Source organism: Sciurus vulgaris, assembly GCF_902686455.1.
Source record: "Sciurus vulgaris genome assembly, chromosome: 2".
NCBI classification, from domain to species: domain Eukaryota; kingdom Metazoa; phylum Chordata; class Mammalia; order Rodentia; family Sciuridae; genus Sciurus; species Sciurus vulgaris.
In genome coordinates this window covers 107,113,609-107,131,044 of record NC_136462.1, presented here as the reverse complement: position 1 = coordinate 107,131,044, position 17,436 = coordinate 107,113,609, and the positions used below count along the sequence as shown (strand labels likewise).

The 17,436-nt window shown below is 41.4% G+C and overlaps 1 protein-coding gene across 1 annotated transcript in view; it reads left to right on the top strand.

Annotated features, from left to right (window-relative positions):
- The window catches only part of MYO1E (myosin IE), a 189,310-nt gene extending 172,146 nt beyond the window's left edge, over positions 1 to 17,164 (top strand). The window contains exons 27-28 of the mRNA XM_079125860.1: positions 10,667 to 10,836; positions 16,083 to 17,164. Of these exons, the coding sequence (XP_078981986.1) occupies positions 10,667 to 10,836; positions 16,083 to 16,159 (247 nt within the window). The 3' untranslated portion in view covers positions 16,160 to 17,164. The remainder of the gene's footprint in view (positions 1 to 10,666; positions 10,837 to 16,082) is intronic.
- The last annotated feature ends 272 nt before the right edge of the window (positions 17,165 to 17,436 follow it).

Sequence of the window (17,436 nt, the reverse complement as noted above, 5' to 3'; positions counted from 1 at the left end):
AATAGCTCCTTCCTCCACCTGGTACTGTTAGATATTTTCTCTGATATGGACACTTCCTCCTAAAGACCACAAAGATGATAGAAACTTCACCAGGTTCTCTCAGGGTATTCCTTTTACCCTAGCAAGTCTTATGTCATTACCTCATTTGGGTCATAGTTTGGAAAATACCTTAGTTACTTAATAAAGATGGCCTTCAGAGCCAGGCATGGTGATACATGCCTGTAATTTTAGCAACTTAGGAGACTGAGGCAAGACGATTGCAAGTTCAAGTTCAGCCTCAGCAACTTAGCAAGATCCTATCTCAAAAACGGGAGTGGGATGTGAGCTAGGAACATAGCTCAGTGGCAAAATAAAATGGCCCTGGGTTCAATTCCTAGTACTAAGATGACCATCGGGGGAGTGGACACCAACCTTTCCTAGTATGTGTGCTCTCTCGCATGTATACACTTTTTCTTCACTTCCTTTCCCCCACTCCTGGGTAAGTAGCTATCCCACCAGTTCTAATGGCCATGTTTTACCTGACTAGATTAGTCTAAAGCAGTGGTTTTTGAACTCTGGTGTTCAGAATCACCTGGAAGGCTTACCATCACACTTCCAAAGGGCCATATCTATAGGTCTAGGTAGGGTCCAAGAATTTACGTATCTACCAAGTTCCCATGCAGTGCCAGTGATGCACTAGTATCTGATTAATAAGGCCAGGAGAGGTTCCTATAAAGGTGCATTCAAAGTATGCTGTTAAGGTAATGGGATTTTTTTTCACTCTGTAACCCATACCCATACTAATCAGATGGAGAACATCATTAAAATAGTCACATGATTTCTCCTAGACCCAGTTTGGTTTCCCAAAGTAGGCAAGGAATTAAAAGCAATCAACAGAATGCACCAAATCTCTTAGCTCTGCCTGCTAGCTTCCTACACAGTTTGGTTTTGGCAAATAGGACCATCTTTTCAGCCTGCTTTGCAAGTTACAGACTTGCATATGGGCCAGCTGGGAGCATCTGTCAGCCAAAAGTAGGCAATTTAGGAACATTGTGTCTTAACCGAGGCTGCTCCCTTCCAGCCCTCAGCTGTGTGGTTCCCTGTTTTAGTCTTCTCTTACCCTTTACCACCTTCAGGCCTGAAGACCAGGCACTGGCAGTGCTGTCTTGGAAACTGGCTATGAGAGGCCGGAAGGAGAGAACACCTTGACAACCATCCACTAGGCAGTTCCATTTTCTTGACTGTTGTGCGGAAAACTCTTATTATTAAGCATGCTCAGTCCAATAGCTTCAAGAATCCTAGCCAGCCTCCTCTTTATACACTTCAGTCTGCTGTGTAGACATTCCTTAGAAAATAGTAACTTGGTCAAAGACTGAGTTCTGTCTTGGTATTTATTTTCTAAAAAGTATAAATGTGAAAATTAAAAGTTTATGATGTTGTCAGGGTTTATGATGTAGACATGGCATTTCAGGAGCCTCATGGTTACCTAAATTTAACAGCTTCTACTCTTTGCCAAGAAAACACTAATTGCATTTATTCCATTGGAGGTTGTTGGAGCACATGGGAATTTTGGTGTCCTGAGTTTTGTCCCTTTTCCCTCATAAACATGAGTCTTCCTATTTACATCAAAATTGTAAAGAGTCACCTTGAATTTATCAGTTCCTAAATAAGATTACTGTAGTTTTTCTGTCCTGGACTTTCACATCATATGTCTATCTTTCCTTTCTCTCTCCTCCCCTCAATGTACTTTTTCTATTTTTTTTTTTTTTGTGTGTGTGGGGGGGGGGGGGCTGGGGATTGAACTCAGGGGCACTCAAACACTGAACCACATCCCCAGCCCTATTTTGTATTTTATTCAGTGATAGGGTCTCACTGCGTTGCTTAGTGCCTCGCCATTGCTAAGGCTGGCTTTGAATTCATCATTCTCTGGCCTCAGTCTCCCAAGCCACTGGGATCAAGGCACTTGTCTTTAGATATATTTAGCATATGCAATCCTTTTTGATCAAGTAATATGGATAAAATCAAATGATTTAATTAGCACCTCAGGTTAATTCAGGAAAGTATCAGTTTATTTTTGGTTCAGTCAGTTGTTTTGGGAGAGACGTGCAGACTTCACTAAATTTATTCTCATCCCAGCTGCATTCTGCATCCTTGTATTGTAGTACTTATGCACATGCAGCATTGTTGTCTTTGTCATTATCATCATTCTTCAAGAGGAGATATGCAGAGGCAATCATCATCTTCCAGTCCCTTATCATAGCTTCTGAAAAGTCTGATTCAGGTCAGAGATCTTTTCTGATTCTAAAGGAAAGAGAAGAGGTTAGGCAACAGCCTCGTGAAAGCCTGCTTGCTCTGTTCTGTCTTCTTAGGCTCCCTTTCAGGAGTGCTTTGCAACTTTCACCCCTAAAGTGCATAATCTACCTGCAGTTCATTATTGGAAGCATTAAAACCCAGAGAGGAAATGTCTGTTCCTCTTTTTAATCCTGTGGTCTGTTTCATGAAAGGATAACTTCAGGAAATTTCAAGATACTCCAGAGATTGATCCAACTCAAGTTAGGGAAACGGAAAATATTGTAAGTGCTCAGTTTAGGGCTGCTGGCCATACCACAAAGCTAGGGTCAACAGAAAAATTTAAATGCTGCCTGCATGTCTCTTGTCAAGACTCTCCTAATGGAGTCATATTTTCAAAGTGCTAAAAATTTCCACCAAGCATCCAATCGCAATATTTCTCAACCAGTAATCTACAGGAGAAGCAGCCTTAACCTGGCCCAGGCAGACATGGAGTTTAGGAATTCCTGGCATCCATTCCCACATTTCCAGTAATGTTTATAGATTCAACCTTTTGGAACAGCATATTTTGGAGAGCCAATGAAGTAAAATACCATTATTTTTCTTCTTGGAATTTCAAGACATATATTTCACATCTGCACAACAAAGAGTTGATATTTGAAAGCCTAGTCCCAGCTCTCCCTGGCAGAGACAAGACATACCCACCCAGGAGCCTGGGAGCATCTTGGAAGGTCAAAAAGGATGGCATGGGGGCATGGGAGAGAGAGGGTTTGTAATAGCAAGAACTGAGTGTGAGTCCGGTTATATTTTTTCCTTTTTGTTTTATTCATCAGATTGTTTACTGAGGTTGTTTGTTGATTTGTTGTGCTGGAGATTGAACTCAGGGCCTTCTACATTCTAGGCAAGCACTGTAACACTGAGCCACATTCCTAGCCTCTCACGTACCTTCTGTGTGATACCTGATGCTTGTCGTTTAGTTACTTAGTCATCCTATGCCTCAGTATGCTCCCATGCAGTAGAGGTAATACTAAGATAATAATTTTAAAATCTACTCCTCAGGGTTCTCTTAAAGATTAAATAAAGACTTTGTACACTATACATCACAATGCAGTTGAATTTGGTTTTGTTTTCAGTTTTTTGAGTTGCCGTGAATTGAACCCAGGATCTCACACATGCTGGGCATGTGCTCTACCACTAAGGAACAACCCAAGCCAGAAAATTCTTTTACATTTGTTTCATTGCCATTATTCATCTGTTTTAGTCTTGCAGGGAAATTTTAATATTCTACCAGAATTGAGAAGTGGGTATTCCCTGGCTTAGAGGCTTTGTCCTCAAGTATCCAAGGGCTGAGGTTTTTGCTCTGGTAGAGTGCTTGCCTAGCATGTACAAGGCCCTGGGTTCTATTCCCCAGACTCCAAAAAGAGGGAGGAGGAAAAACAAAACAAAGACACCAAATCTCTGGCCTGCATAGAGCTTTGGACTCTGAAGTTCTATGCTCCAGGTATTCGCTGCTTGCTTTAAGGGGGGAAATGGGCTGCCACCATGAAACCAAGACTGAGACCCTTTTTCCCCAGCACACCCACAAGAATAGCAGTGCTGCTCTCTATGCCACAGACCGACAGCACAGCAGAGTTGTCTGATCATATTGCAACAGTCACTAGAACTCTATTTGGACAACTTAAATAAAAGTCATAGATTCCTGTTTTGCTTTATGCAATTCCATATTTCTAACCAAACGTCTTAGCTCCAATAACCATAATAACCACTTCCCATGAGAAGTGAGGGACATGGCCAGGGTAGAGGGAATTAAGTAACCCTCAATTTGGAGAAATTCAATGTCAGTTAGGGTCATTTAGGCATTGCCTGGTCTTCCCCAGTCACTAATGGAGCATGTACCTTACAGTGCAAATTTTCATGAAAGCAAACCAGCTGGAATATGCATCATTCATCAGAAAATATTATTTATCTTACAGATTGTAAGGTGATCACATTTGAGATCTAATGCCCCCCCGGGGGGGAGCCTCCTGCAAAAAGAAGTTGCTGTAGTTCAGCTCCTTTGTGTGTTTATGTTAATGGGTAAGAGACACAAAGTGGAAAGTGTACAAATTGGTTGAAATGATGGATCAAGTAGTAGGAAAAGTAAACTGTGTTGTACAAAAATGACATATAATGAAACACTGGATTTGCTCAGAGGTGTATAGTTTTATAACTATATAGTAACATATATGTATGTGTATATACATACACACACACATATATACACATATATAAACTTTTATTTTTGAAATGTCAACAGGAATAATAATTGTTATGAGTCTGAAATTCTTGATGCAACCCCCATTTCCCCAATGAAAGAATTGTTTTTATAGCACAGTTTTTAATCCTGTGAGGTTTATTAGAAATGCAAATATCACAAAATAACAGAGTTGTCAAAATTATTTAAATCCTGCATAGTTAGTACAAAACAAATATAGGCAAACAGTTTTTAGGCCAGAATGAATGTGGGTTATTGAAAGGGTACTGTAGTGTGCTGACAAACAATGGAAACTTAGGATAAAACACCCTGAGTTGTAACATTTGCCAGTTTCTGTGGTTAGATATTCACATGTGGCCAACTTCAAGCTACCAGCATGGCTTCCACTGAGCAGGCCTGGGAAATGATGGGCAGTTGCACACCATTACACGGGATTTCTAGCACACATCGGTAATAGCCATGAATAACTTCAAGAACATAGACAGAAGTAAAATATTTAGGAAAGGATGAATCATAAGTATTTATTGCCCTTTTAATATAACATATTCTATTGTAAGTTCATAAGATTTATTTTTTAATAATCACCCTGTTTAACAACTGCTTCACAAAATTCCTGAAAGTTTGAACAATAGGCTCTCACAAGCTGGCCCGAGCCCATTCCAGCTCAGTGAGGGTTTTGTTTGCTGTGTAAGAAGGTTTGTAATCCCTTCTTCACTGAGTTGGCCAGTCTCCTCGACTGGGAGTGGAGGCCTCTGGTGCCTAAAAGTCCTCATTAATCAATTTCTGGCAGTTTGCTGAGAGTCATTTTGTCTCATTATTAATTACACAGGATCGCCACCTAGTGACAGAAAGGGAACCCTTTTGAGACTGTTGGGGCTTAACAGAGCTGCGAAAATGGCTGTTCTGGTAAACTGTGTCCTACACTAGTTTGGAGGTCCCCAGCGTGGTGAATTGTGCACGGCTACCACTTCATCAGCACACACTGCTCTGTACATCGTACAGTAGGGAATCTGTTGAAAGCTCTCTGAAAAGCTTGGTTAGAATTAGAAAAAGGTTTGGGGCCATTGCTTGAATTCTCTCATGTTTTACAAATGGAGACCCTAATCCCTGAAAGAGGTGAAGTGACTAGAACATGTGCCAGCCCATGGTAGAGCCAGGCCTCAAACTTGGCACACTGACTGGTAGCCGATGTCCCTCTCCTGTTTTACCCTGTAACTCTATCAGAGCATACATTTGAACCACACTGTGTTCCCAGGACTGGGGACCACAGTGGTAAACACTGAAAGTATCAGGCCCTGCCCTGTGGTACCTGCCATCTTCCCAGGGAGTTAGCCTCATAGTTACACAAGTCACTATACATTCAGACCCCTGCTCTCAAGGGCACATGGGCTATGAGCAGAAATGGTAGGGCGTTTATCTGGATGTGAAGAAGTAGTGGTGGAAATGAGCTCTGGAGGCTGAGCAGGAATTGACCATGCCACTTTGGGGTGTGGGGGACAGGCTGGGGGAGCCTGACCAGATCTATGAGCCAGAGTGGTCAGTGTGGCTGGAGCTCAAGGAACCTTATGCGTATTCTACCATGTTGACCAGTGAACAGCTGGACCTGCACCAGTCATTTCACAGGAGTGTCATGAGAGTTAAGTGAAGCAACATCTATGAAAATGCCTGCTGCTGAGCAAGCCCAGCTAAAAGTAGATTTGTCTCTACTTCAGACAGCTAAGACAGGGGCTCCCAGGAGACATCCCATGCATTGACACTCACAAGAGTGTAGACAGGTGTGAGAATGAGCAAGATAGCCATGGGAGAGTCCTGCTCTGTCTGTAGCTCACTTTGCATGCTGTCCTCTTGGAGCACTTTGCATCTCTTCTTAGTCACAGGGAAGAGCCAGACCAGGTTGACCTCAGTGTTGCATCCATTCCTAATGCAACAGGCAGAGCTCTTCTCCACCTCACCCACCCATCCACTCCTCCTCCAAATCCCAGTTTACCCTTTGCTACCCAGAATACACCTTGTCTCAAAACTGCCCTGGCCTTCCCACCTCCCAGCTGTAGAGTGCTGTGAACTCCATTCAACCAAGTGCTTAATGGCCTTGTGTTTCCAGCATAGTAGCAGATTGGCCTAGGACAATCAAACCAGCTGTTGCCTTGGGTCTACACAGGACCCAGGTAATTCCTTTTCTGCTTTGACCAGTAGTAGCCATTTATCCTGAGGAAGTAACCACTGATGCCTTGGGATCAAAGTTCATGCAGGGCTATTGGCAGATGGGTGTTTGAATAATCCTCCCCACCTCCACTCTGACCTGGGCCTGGGACACTCCCAGCAGCTGCCTGACATACAAGCCAGTGAGGCCACTCCAGGGCTTAGCAATGCATTGTACCACCTAAAGGGGCCCATTCTATTTACTTTTTTTAAAAAAAGCAACTTCACTAAGATGTGATTTATATACCATAAAATGAACCCATTTAAAATATACAGTTCAATAGTTCTCAGTACATTCACAGTGTAAGGAATCCCACGGAAACCACGCTGGACATGGGAAATATTAAGCAAACAGAGTGTCTCCCTGCAGGGTAAGAGAGAAAATGAGAGGAAAAGAAAGGGAACGAGAAAGGGCAAGCGCTAGAGAGACAGTGGAAAGCGAGGAGGAGAAAGAAAGTGAGTCAGGGGGAGAGAAAGCAAGAGAGAAGATGGCGGTGAAGCTACCCTTAAGAATCCCACCGGGCTAACAGGGGACCAATAACGGAGAAGGATACTTGCAAGCTGACTGATGAACCAATAGCTAGCTAGGATGTTCACAGACTGACAAGTAGTTGGGAGGTGGGGAAATGGCTGCAACGGAAAGGGTGGGGAGAGCAGCTTTGTACATTACACACAGAATTGTGAAAACCTCACCTTTTACTTTTTTTATAAAGCAACTTCTTGAGATATAATTTATATACCATAAAATCTACCTATTTAAAATGTACAGTTCAACAGTTTTCAATATATTCAGAGTTGTGCAAACATTACCATAAGCTAATCTAAAACATTTTCATCACCTCCCAGAAAATCATCTGCCTTTTAGTATCATTCCCATATCCCCTCCCCCAGCCCTAGACCACTACTATCAATCTACTTTCTATCAATCTGGATTGGTCTGTTATGGACATTTCACATAAATAGAATCATACTTCTGTTAAATTTATTCCTAGGTATTCTTTTCTGATGTGTTACAAAGGGGATTGTTTTTTTCCATTTCATTTTTGGATTTTTTGCTGTTAGTGCATAGAAATAGAGTCAAGTTTTATATATGGATTTTATATCCTATCATCTTAATAAATTCACTTATTCTAATAGTTTTTTAGTTTATTCCTTAAGATTGTTTCCATGCAAGCTCATCTCATCTGCAAGTAGAGATATTTCCACTATTTTCTCAGTCTGGATGCCTTTCAGTTTTTGTGCCTAAAAGCCAGTTTCCAGTGTAGTACTGAACAGGAGTGGTAACCACTGACATCCTTGTTTGTTCCTGATCTTGCGGGCAAAGTATTATGTCTTCCAAGGTAAACATGACACAAGCTAGGGTTGTGTGGACAAGGGGTTCTCCCCTCAACTGGGGCTAATGAAGAAATGTAGGAAGGCACCAGCATGGCCTTTGGCACAGTGTGAAACTGGATGTGAGCCGGGAGCTTACCTGGCAGAGATTTTGTAGGTGCCATAAAGGGTTTTGGTCCTTTTCCCAAGAGCAGAGAGAATCTGTTAGGAGGATTTTTAGGGGGAGATGGAGTGAACTAATTAAAACTGAGCTAAGATGATTGTCAGATTTAAGGTGATATTTGAGTCTTAGAAAGGAATTATCTGGCAAGGAAGACATGAAAGAGGAGGAAGAGAGAAGACTTGGTCAGAGCTGGAGGCAGACAGGGCAGGAATTGGTAGTGGTGACTCTACATGGAGATAGTCTTCTCTCTGAGGGATTCACTCATTTTGTCTTCCTACTAAGTAGTCTTACTTCCTCCCTCAGGAGGCAACTGCACCTAAGTTCTAATACTATTGAACTCCAGAGACCTTCACTATCTGCACCAGTGATAGTATTCCCCATTCCCCCCTGACATACTAGAGGCCAAATTTCCCTGAGTATTTGGAGGAGGACATGTGTATACAAAAACAGGTATGTGTGCATCTGAGCATGTGCACTCCCAACTGTGCTCCACTGTGGGCTGCAGGCTTCCTCCCTCCCCCCAGGGTGTTCTGATGCCCCGCCCACCCCCTCCACTTCTCCTTGCTGGGAAATCAGGTGACTTCTGGTATCCAGGCTAATGGCTCTATTAACCAAATGCTGACATATCCCCAACGTATAGGGTGCTTAATCAAAAGCCTGCTTGCCCGGCCAGCTTTCAGAGCAGCCAGCACTTCTCCAATGGAGAATGGGGATTTCCAATGGACACTAGATAGGAAATGATGTCATGCTAATGATTTGTAAGATGCCTTTCCTCTGCCATCAGAGAAAAGTGCTTTGTGTGCATGGGCCTGAGAGAAATAGAGCCAAAATAGCATCAGGACTTACTCCCTCCCACTCAGGGTGTGGAAAGAACCATCTTAGGAGCCCCACCCCTGCTGAGGCTGGCAGCCAGTCCCCTCTCCCCAACTCCAGCATACTCATCAACACCCAATGAACATCTGTCAGTCCAGGACCTCAGCAATGACATTGTGCTGTGGCCTCAAAGAGCCAGCTCAAAACTGGGTGTGATTATTTGTTCCAGAATTTAAGGACTGGAAAGACCCTCCCTTTTCGTCCTTCCTCCGGTTCTATAGGTATTAACAGATATGACAGACCCAAGAACCATTCCCTGACATTGAGTTTCAACTCAACACTTTTTAGAAGAAATTTTAAGTTTCTTTTATAGCAAGTGAATATATAGGCTTTACCCTGATTTGTTTTTAAGCCAAGTGGGGGGAAATATTTTTTGTTTCACTTTCAAAACTGTGTTGAAACACAGTGTATAAACATTTATCAATTGTTTCAGATACAAGTTTAAAGAGATCCCTAAAAAGGAACAAGTTATAGTTACATGCCTTAGGACACTATGAATGGTGACTTGAACAGCAGTGTATAGATAAATAAAGAAGAAACTTAAAAGTTCAAAGATCCTGGGCTGGGAAGGTAGCTCAGCTGATAGAGTGCTTGCCTCGCAAGCACAAGGCCCTGAGTTCGATCCCCAGTACCGCAAAAAAAAAAAAAAAAAAAAAAAAAAAGTTCAAAGATCCTGATTAGTTTTAAAACACTAGATATATTTTTGATGACCATGATGGGGGGTTGGTCCTGGCATCCAGTGGGTAGAGGTCAGGGAATAAGCCAGGGATACTGCGCACACACACCCCACACACAACAAAGAATTATCCAGCCCAAATGTCAATAATGCTGATGTTGAGAAGCTGGATAAACTCCTGAATGAGAATATTTACAGTAATGTTTATTCATAATACTGAAAACTGGAACTATTTCCTATGACCATCAGAAGAGGGGATAAGTAAATTGTGACCTATTCATTTGGCAGAATAGTGTAAAGCAATGAGGATGAGGGAACTAAAACTACATGCATCAACAGGGCACATCTGAGAAACATTGGGTGAGTGATACTACAATGATTCCTTATACAGCCACAGAAACAGCAGATTGGACATTGTTTAAGGATATTTGCATATGTGGTAAAGCAGTAAAGACAAGCAGGAGAATTACTGATACAGAATGTAGAGTAGTGGTTAATTATGGAAGGGAATGCAATTGAAAAGAAGTACCTGCATGCTTCTATGGCACCAGAAAATGTTATTTACAGAGTTGGGGAAGAAGGGATAGATATGTGACTTCATTATTTAAATGTTTAGATATATTTTATGTACTTTTTGTATAGATAGGCCTTTTCCACATTTCCTTCTATGCTGGGGACATGATAATAACAACAGCTAATGTTTATAAAGAGCTATGTCAGAAAGAGTATTTTTATTCTTGGAGAAAGTTCAGGGATTTTTGTCCTGGGCCACACAGCATCTGAGGATGGAAGTAGGTTTGAACTTGAACAAGAGCATGTCCACCCATACTGCAAACCAAACCACCATACGTTCTGCTGCCTGTTGGTTCCCATGTCTCATCAGCTTCCACTCTCTCCACAGTGTCCGGAGACAGACAACAAGTCGGCCTCCACCAGCAGGTGGCAGACCAAAACCCCAGCCTAAGCCCAAGCCCCAGGTGCCACAGTGCAAGGCTTTGTATGCCTATGATGCTCAGGACACAGATGAACTCAGCTTTAATGCCAATGACATTATTGATATTATCAAAGAAGGTAAGTGCATGACTAGTTCCACCCAAAGAATATGCAGTCACTTTACTATAAAACTAGTCTAAACAGGAAGGGAATTTACAGGCTCCTCTGAAATGTGCAGAGGCAGGTCAGGCCTGCGGCTATTTGTTCAAGATTCCAGCTTCCTTTTCTTTTTAATGCTTCTTTCAGTTCTTCCCTCTTCTTTGTTCCTGCTCCCTTCTGAAGCCATTTTTGTTTGTGTTGGCAAGATGGAAGCAGAATCACAGACCATGTATGAAATCTGCCTTATCTCTGAAACTTCTTAACCACTGGACTAAAGTCCTAAGTTTCAGTCTGATTGGACCAAATTAGTAAGGTGCCCATCCCTCGATCAAGTTCAGTAGCAGGACAAAGGCTGTACCCTGAGAGGCTTAGTCCTGGCAGGAATGGCCCTAGGAAATGGGATGAGGTCTACCCTACCCAAACCTCATAGTTTCCTGATAATGAAGGCAGATGGAATGGGAGTCAGAGAGGTAACCTAGAATATCCATTGTAAAAGAGGTCCATGGGCTTGGCCGAGGGCTTTCTTAACTTGGAAGAGAAGATATGTATAGATAAGTGTTTATGAAAACATAAAAACCAAAGATAACTGACTTAAGACATAAGAGGAGTCCCCATGAAGGAGATGTTTGTAGTGAAGGATGGGGAGAGTTCTCTTAGGGACAGAGACAGAAAACTCATGGAGACCAGAAAAAAGCAGATAAGTTTAAGAAGCTGATCTTTGACCATGATGCAGAATCCCCATCCTGAGTGGGAGATGAGAAGGTAGAAATGACCTGGGGATAGAGGGCCCTGAGGGGATAGAGGGCCCTGATTATCAGACTTCAGAGAACTTGTGAAAACAGTGAGGAGCCATCCATGATTTATAAGCAGTAGTTTTTGGAAGTTTAACTTTCAGCAAGTGTGACCATGGATAGTTCCAGGAATTTTAACAGGTTCCTTCATCATATGAGATCATTATGAGGAGAATTATGGACCGTGGACCAGTTTCCCTCAAAATGGCCTCTAAGTGTTGTTATTCTAGTTTTCTACAGGCTTTAATATTTTAAACATTTTAGTGTCCTCCTCAAAGATATCAGAGCAAAAGTGAGTGTTGAAATAAAAGAAAAAAAATTTTTTTTTGGTACCAGGAATTAACCACTGAGGCACATCCCTAGCCCTTTTTCATTTTTTATTTTGAGACAGGGTCTCACCAAGTTGCTTAGGGATTCACTAAATTGCTAAGCCTGGCTTTGTATTTGTAATCCTCCTGCCTCAGCCTCCCAAATTGCTGGGATTACAGGCATGTGCCACCACGCCCACCTGAAATAAACTCTTAAGCATAAATGAGATTTTTATCACCAAACTTGTTTGGCAAAACTGTTGAAAAAGGTCAAATCCAATAAGGGGATTGGTTAAATAAGCTGCTATACTCAGTCAGTGAATTACAATACAATTTTTTTTTTTACTAAAGATAATATAAAAGTATAGTATATTTATTGACATGACAAATGTTCATTAGAAAAAGGAAACATGGTATAAACTGGACTGTAGTCTCATATATAGCTACATGTGTATGTGTAAATATATTCATGTGTATATATGAATGTTATAAAAGTGTTAAATGTGGTCTTCCTAAGTGTTGAACTTAGAAGTATTACTTTCAATTTTCAAATTTCCACTGAAATAACCTGCATTGGTTACAATTAAAATAATTACATATTTGTATATAGAATGTGCAGTCTTAGAATTTACCAAAACATGCTTTCAGTTATCACTGTAACTTGTGGCATGAGTGCAGACATCAAAATAAATCAGATAGAGTCCAGAAACAGACCACACATATATAGGTATTTAATATGCGATAAATGTGGCATTTTAAACCAGAGGGGAAAGAATAGACAATTGCTTTACCTTTTTAAGAGAAAGTAAAGTTATATCTCTACCTCATACACAAAATAAGCATCAGATTGAGTTAAAAACCTAAAAGTATATGATAAAATTATCAAAACTATAGGAGGAAACCTAGAACATTAATCTTTAGATGGGAATAGTTTTCACGTAAGACATAAAACACAAAAACCATGCAGACCTTAACCTCATCAAGCTCAGTTGCAACCTTCGATATGCGAAAAAGCACCATGAGCAAAGTAAAATATTTGATAGCCCAGAAAAATATCTTACACATATAAGTAGCATCTCCACGTGAGTAGCCAAATAATCCATTCCAAACATGGACATAGCCTTTGAGGCAGCAGACAACAGAGCTTCACAGATCATGAGTGAAATGCAGAGCCAACATTTCACCGACGAAATCAGCAAAGATTAAAATGTGAAGCAGTCCACATTCCCCCACCCCAGGCCTTGGACCAGTTGAGTTTCAGAAATAAAAAATGGAAGCTTTTAGGGAGTTAACAGTGTATGTGCTATACATTATATAACACTCCTTGTGGGTCCCAGGGGAAACCTGGTAACAACTCAGTATTTGTGCTGTGAAACATACAAATATCCACCAGTGGGAAGAGACATTATGAACAAATTCACATTAGCTCAGGTCAAGTTTTACTATCAAAAGAGTTACTGAAAACTCATTTTCATAACTGTGGATTTTGTCAGTGTGGTGAGAATGTAAACTCTCATGTTTACAGTTAATCAAGAAAATAGGGGATCAGGGATGTAGCTCAGTGACAGAGTGCCTGCCGAGCATGTGTGAGGCCCTGGATTCAATCCCCAGTAACACACACACACACAAAAGGTACCCATCTTAGTAACAATAGGAAATACATGCTCTTTTTTACAGCAATAATTACCAGAATTCTTAATTCACCACATCATATTAACTACTTGAAATTTATTCTTCATTCCCTATACCAAGATAATTTTCAAATATAAGTAGATAAATATTAGGTACATGCCTATAATTCTAGCTACTTGAAAAACTGAGGCAGGAATATTGCAATTTTGAGGCCAGCCTGAGGAACTTGGCAAGACTCTGTCTCAAAACATAAAAAGGGTTGGGGATGTAGCTCAGTGGTAGAGTACCCACCCACACATCAGTTTCAATCCCCAGTACTTTAAAAAAAAAAAAGCCCCTGATGTAGAGTCTTCTTTTGTTAATATCAATGTAAGAATTTCCCAAAAATTATATTAAAAAATTCTATAATAGATTATTAATTCAACTACTTCAATATTAAAACAGTATGAAAACATGGGTGACTGGTGGTGTGGCTTAGTGCTTGAGCCCTTGCCTAGCATACACAAGGTCCAGTGTTCCATCCCTAGCACTATAAGAAAAGAAGAGGGATGTTTGCAACTTTGATGACAAATTCACTTACAACAAATTCACTAAAGAACTATGTATTAATCAAGAAAGGTCAACAAGCATCAGAAAACAAGACAGATTATAATGAACACTGGAACATATTCAGCTAAAGAGGTGAATACAGAAGCTGCTTTTAAAGATATTTACCACTGAGCTATATCCACACCTCAGGAGCTCTTTGTTCACAGATATGATATTTAGTGCATATTATTAACGTTTTTAAAGGTGCAGAACATATAATGTGCTATCATTTGTGTACAAAAGCGGGTAATTTTTTTAAACAATTTCTTACATGAAATATTGCTTGAAGAATGTACACGAAATAGTTTTGTTTCCCCTCAGAAAAGGGATCTGAATAACTGTTTTCACTGACCTCTTCAAAGTACAAAAAATAAAAAAAATTTAAAAAAGATAATATGAAGTCTATGCTCTTCGACCCACAAATCTATTCCACACTACTTACATGTGGACATAAAAATAGATGTATGGATAGGCACAGTGACACACACCTGTAATCCCAGCCGCTCAGGGAGGCTAAGGCAGGAGGACTGCAAGTTCAAACCCAGCCTCTGCAACTTAGCGAGGCCCAAAGCAACCCAGTGAGACCCTATAATAAAATATAAAAATGGATTGGGGATGTGGCTCGGTGATTAAGCACCCCTGGGTTCACGTGCTGGTACCAAAAAAATAAATAAATAAAATAAAGAAAAAATAGATGTATGGACATTCATTGTATTAATAATGAAAAATGAGGAAGAAATGTCCTTTAATAAGGGAATGGTTATATGTAAGTTTTGGTACATAATGCAGCTACTAATAAAATGAGGTGCTGACATGGAAAGATTATGTCAAGTTTTGAAGTTCTAGATAAAAATAGGTATAGATTGGTTTGTTTTCTGTTTTAAGTGGATTTGTATGTGAATAAAATTTGTCCATGGAGTTATCACATGAATAAAGATCTGAAAGAATATATACCAATTTATCTCTGGAAAAGGGACTGTTGGTTAGCTTCCTGTCACTGTGACAAAAAACAAACTGAGAAAACAACTTGAAGGAGGAAAGATTTATTTTGGTTTCAGAGTTTAGTCCATGGTTGCTTGGCCCTATTGCTGTGGGCTTGTGATGAGGCATACCATCATGATGGGGAGCAGCACATGGCGGTGCAAAACTACTCACCTCATGGCACCCAAAAGGGGAGAGGCGGGGAGAGGGAGGCCAGGACAAGATACAGCCTCAAGTACACACCCCCAGTGACCTCCTTATTCTAACTAGGCCCCACCTCCTTAAATTTTCATCAGGTCAGGTAGAGTGGTACACACCTGTAATCCCAGCTACAGGCCAGGGCAGGAGGATCACAATTTCAAAACCAGCCAAGGCAACTTGGCAAAACTCTGTCTCAAAATTTAAAATAACCTCCCAATAGCCCTTTAAATTATTAATTCATCAATGGACTAATCTATTGATGAGATTAGAGCCCTCATGATCCCATCACCTTCCACATCTTACTTCTGAATACTGCTACCTTGGGGACCTTTAACACTTAGATCCAAACCATAACAGGACTGGAATAAAGATGGGAAGTGAAGGGTGTGAAGGATCATCACAGACCTGGTTCTCCAAAAAGCAGATTCTGAGATGGGTTTAGGAGTAGTGACACCTGTGAAAGGAAAACGGGGAGGAAGCTGGACACCATGACATGACAAAGTCTACCCACTGCCCTGCACAGGTTTGACTGGGATGGCTCCTATGGGGGCTGACATTGGAGCTGTCCTTATATCCCTGCTGCAGGTTCTCTCTGGAAAGGCATCTGTGTGGTACGTTTCTGTGTCCGCCATGTGGGAGAGTCACTTTCCACAACAAACTTTTCCATAAGAAGTGAAAAGAGCAGGGATGAAGTCACTTGAATCACATCTCTCTCCCCCTACAGATCCTTCTGGCTGGTGGACAGGTCGACTAAGAGGCAAGCAAGGCCTGTTCCCCAACAACTACGTGACCAAGATCTGAGGCACCAAGAGACTGACAGTTGGGGCAGAGAAGCTCCAGGCACAGACAGGGGAGGGGACATCTGGGGTCTCCCCTTCTGATCCACAGTGAGCAGTTGCTTCTCCAAGACCTGAAGCTATTCTGGCATCTTCCCCATAGAAGACTCTGAAAAGTCTGGGTTGGGGAAAGGGAGTGTTACTCCATAAATGATCCTAAAAGGTAGCCTATTCATAGGAATCCAGGAGGGCAAAACCACCACCAAGATTTATTTATTGTATTTAAACCTGGTGAGAGGACAACTGAGGTCCACTCTGACCTTGTTGGCTTCAATCCAAAAGCACCCCACTTGCTCACCAGGACTAGAGAATGGCTATACATGGCCACTGACAAGTGCCTTTAGTAGAAGAGCACATTTCTTTCATTCCTGTTTTCCATACCTGACACACACACATTCCTCTCTGCCACTTTCCTTCAGGGAGGACCCATCCTCTGCAGTTTGGTGTGAATGGGCACTATTGTGCAAATGCCAAGGGCAGGCTGGCCTCCTGAGCCCAGGGGCAGAGGGTCACTGATTCACCTGTGCTGGGGCCATCAGGCTGACAGCAGGGAAGGGGCTGGGCACTGGGCTGTCAGCCTTGCTTTCTCTGGGTCTTCAATTGGAATGTGGCTGGCCCATGTTGGTTATGTTTAATGCTGTACTTATTACAAAAAGGATCTCTTTTTTTTTTTTTTCCAAGCTGTACATTTACAAAAACAGATCATATACTGTATATATAAAAAATCTCAAGATGGTAGAAACATGTATGAATGTACTACGTAGTATTCCACTGTACTCATTCATAAAGGTAGGTTTTATTACAAACTCCCATCAGGTACTTTCAGACATTCCCTGCTTCTTTTCAAGAACTACAAAAACAGTATCAGTCCCTGGAGACCTTTCTTGACCCTTTCATTATAGGTAATTTTCCTATGATCCCTCTCTGCAGCCCTCCTCCTACCTCCCAAATAAATAAAGGAGTCAGTGAACTGCTTTGTTTTTTCATGTTTGTCATGAACTCTAATTGGGTCCCTCCAAAAAAGATGATGGAGCCAATCCCTATGTGTTAGCTTTCCTTTACTCCAACAAATACCTGAGATAATCAACTTAGGAGGCAAGACTTGTTGTGGCTCATGGTTTCAAAAGTTTTAATCTGTGATCAGTTGAACCATTGCCCCTGCTTTTGGTCCTGTGGCAGCACAGCACATCGTGGCAGAGAGCACCTGGTGGAGCCCAGATGCTCACCTCATAGCAACTGGAA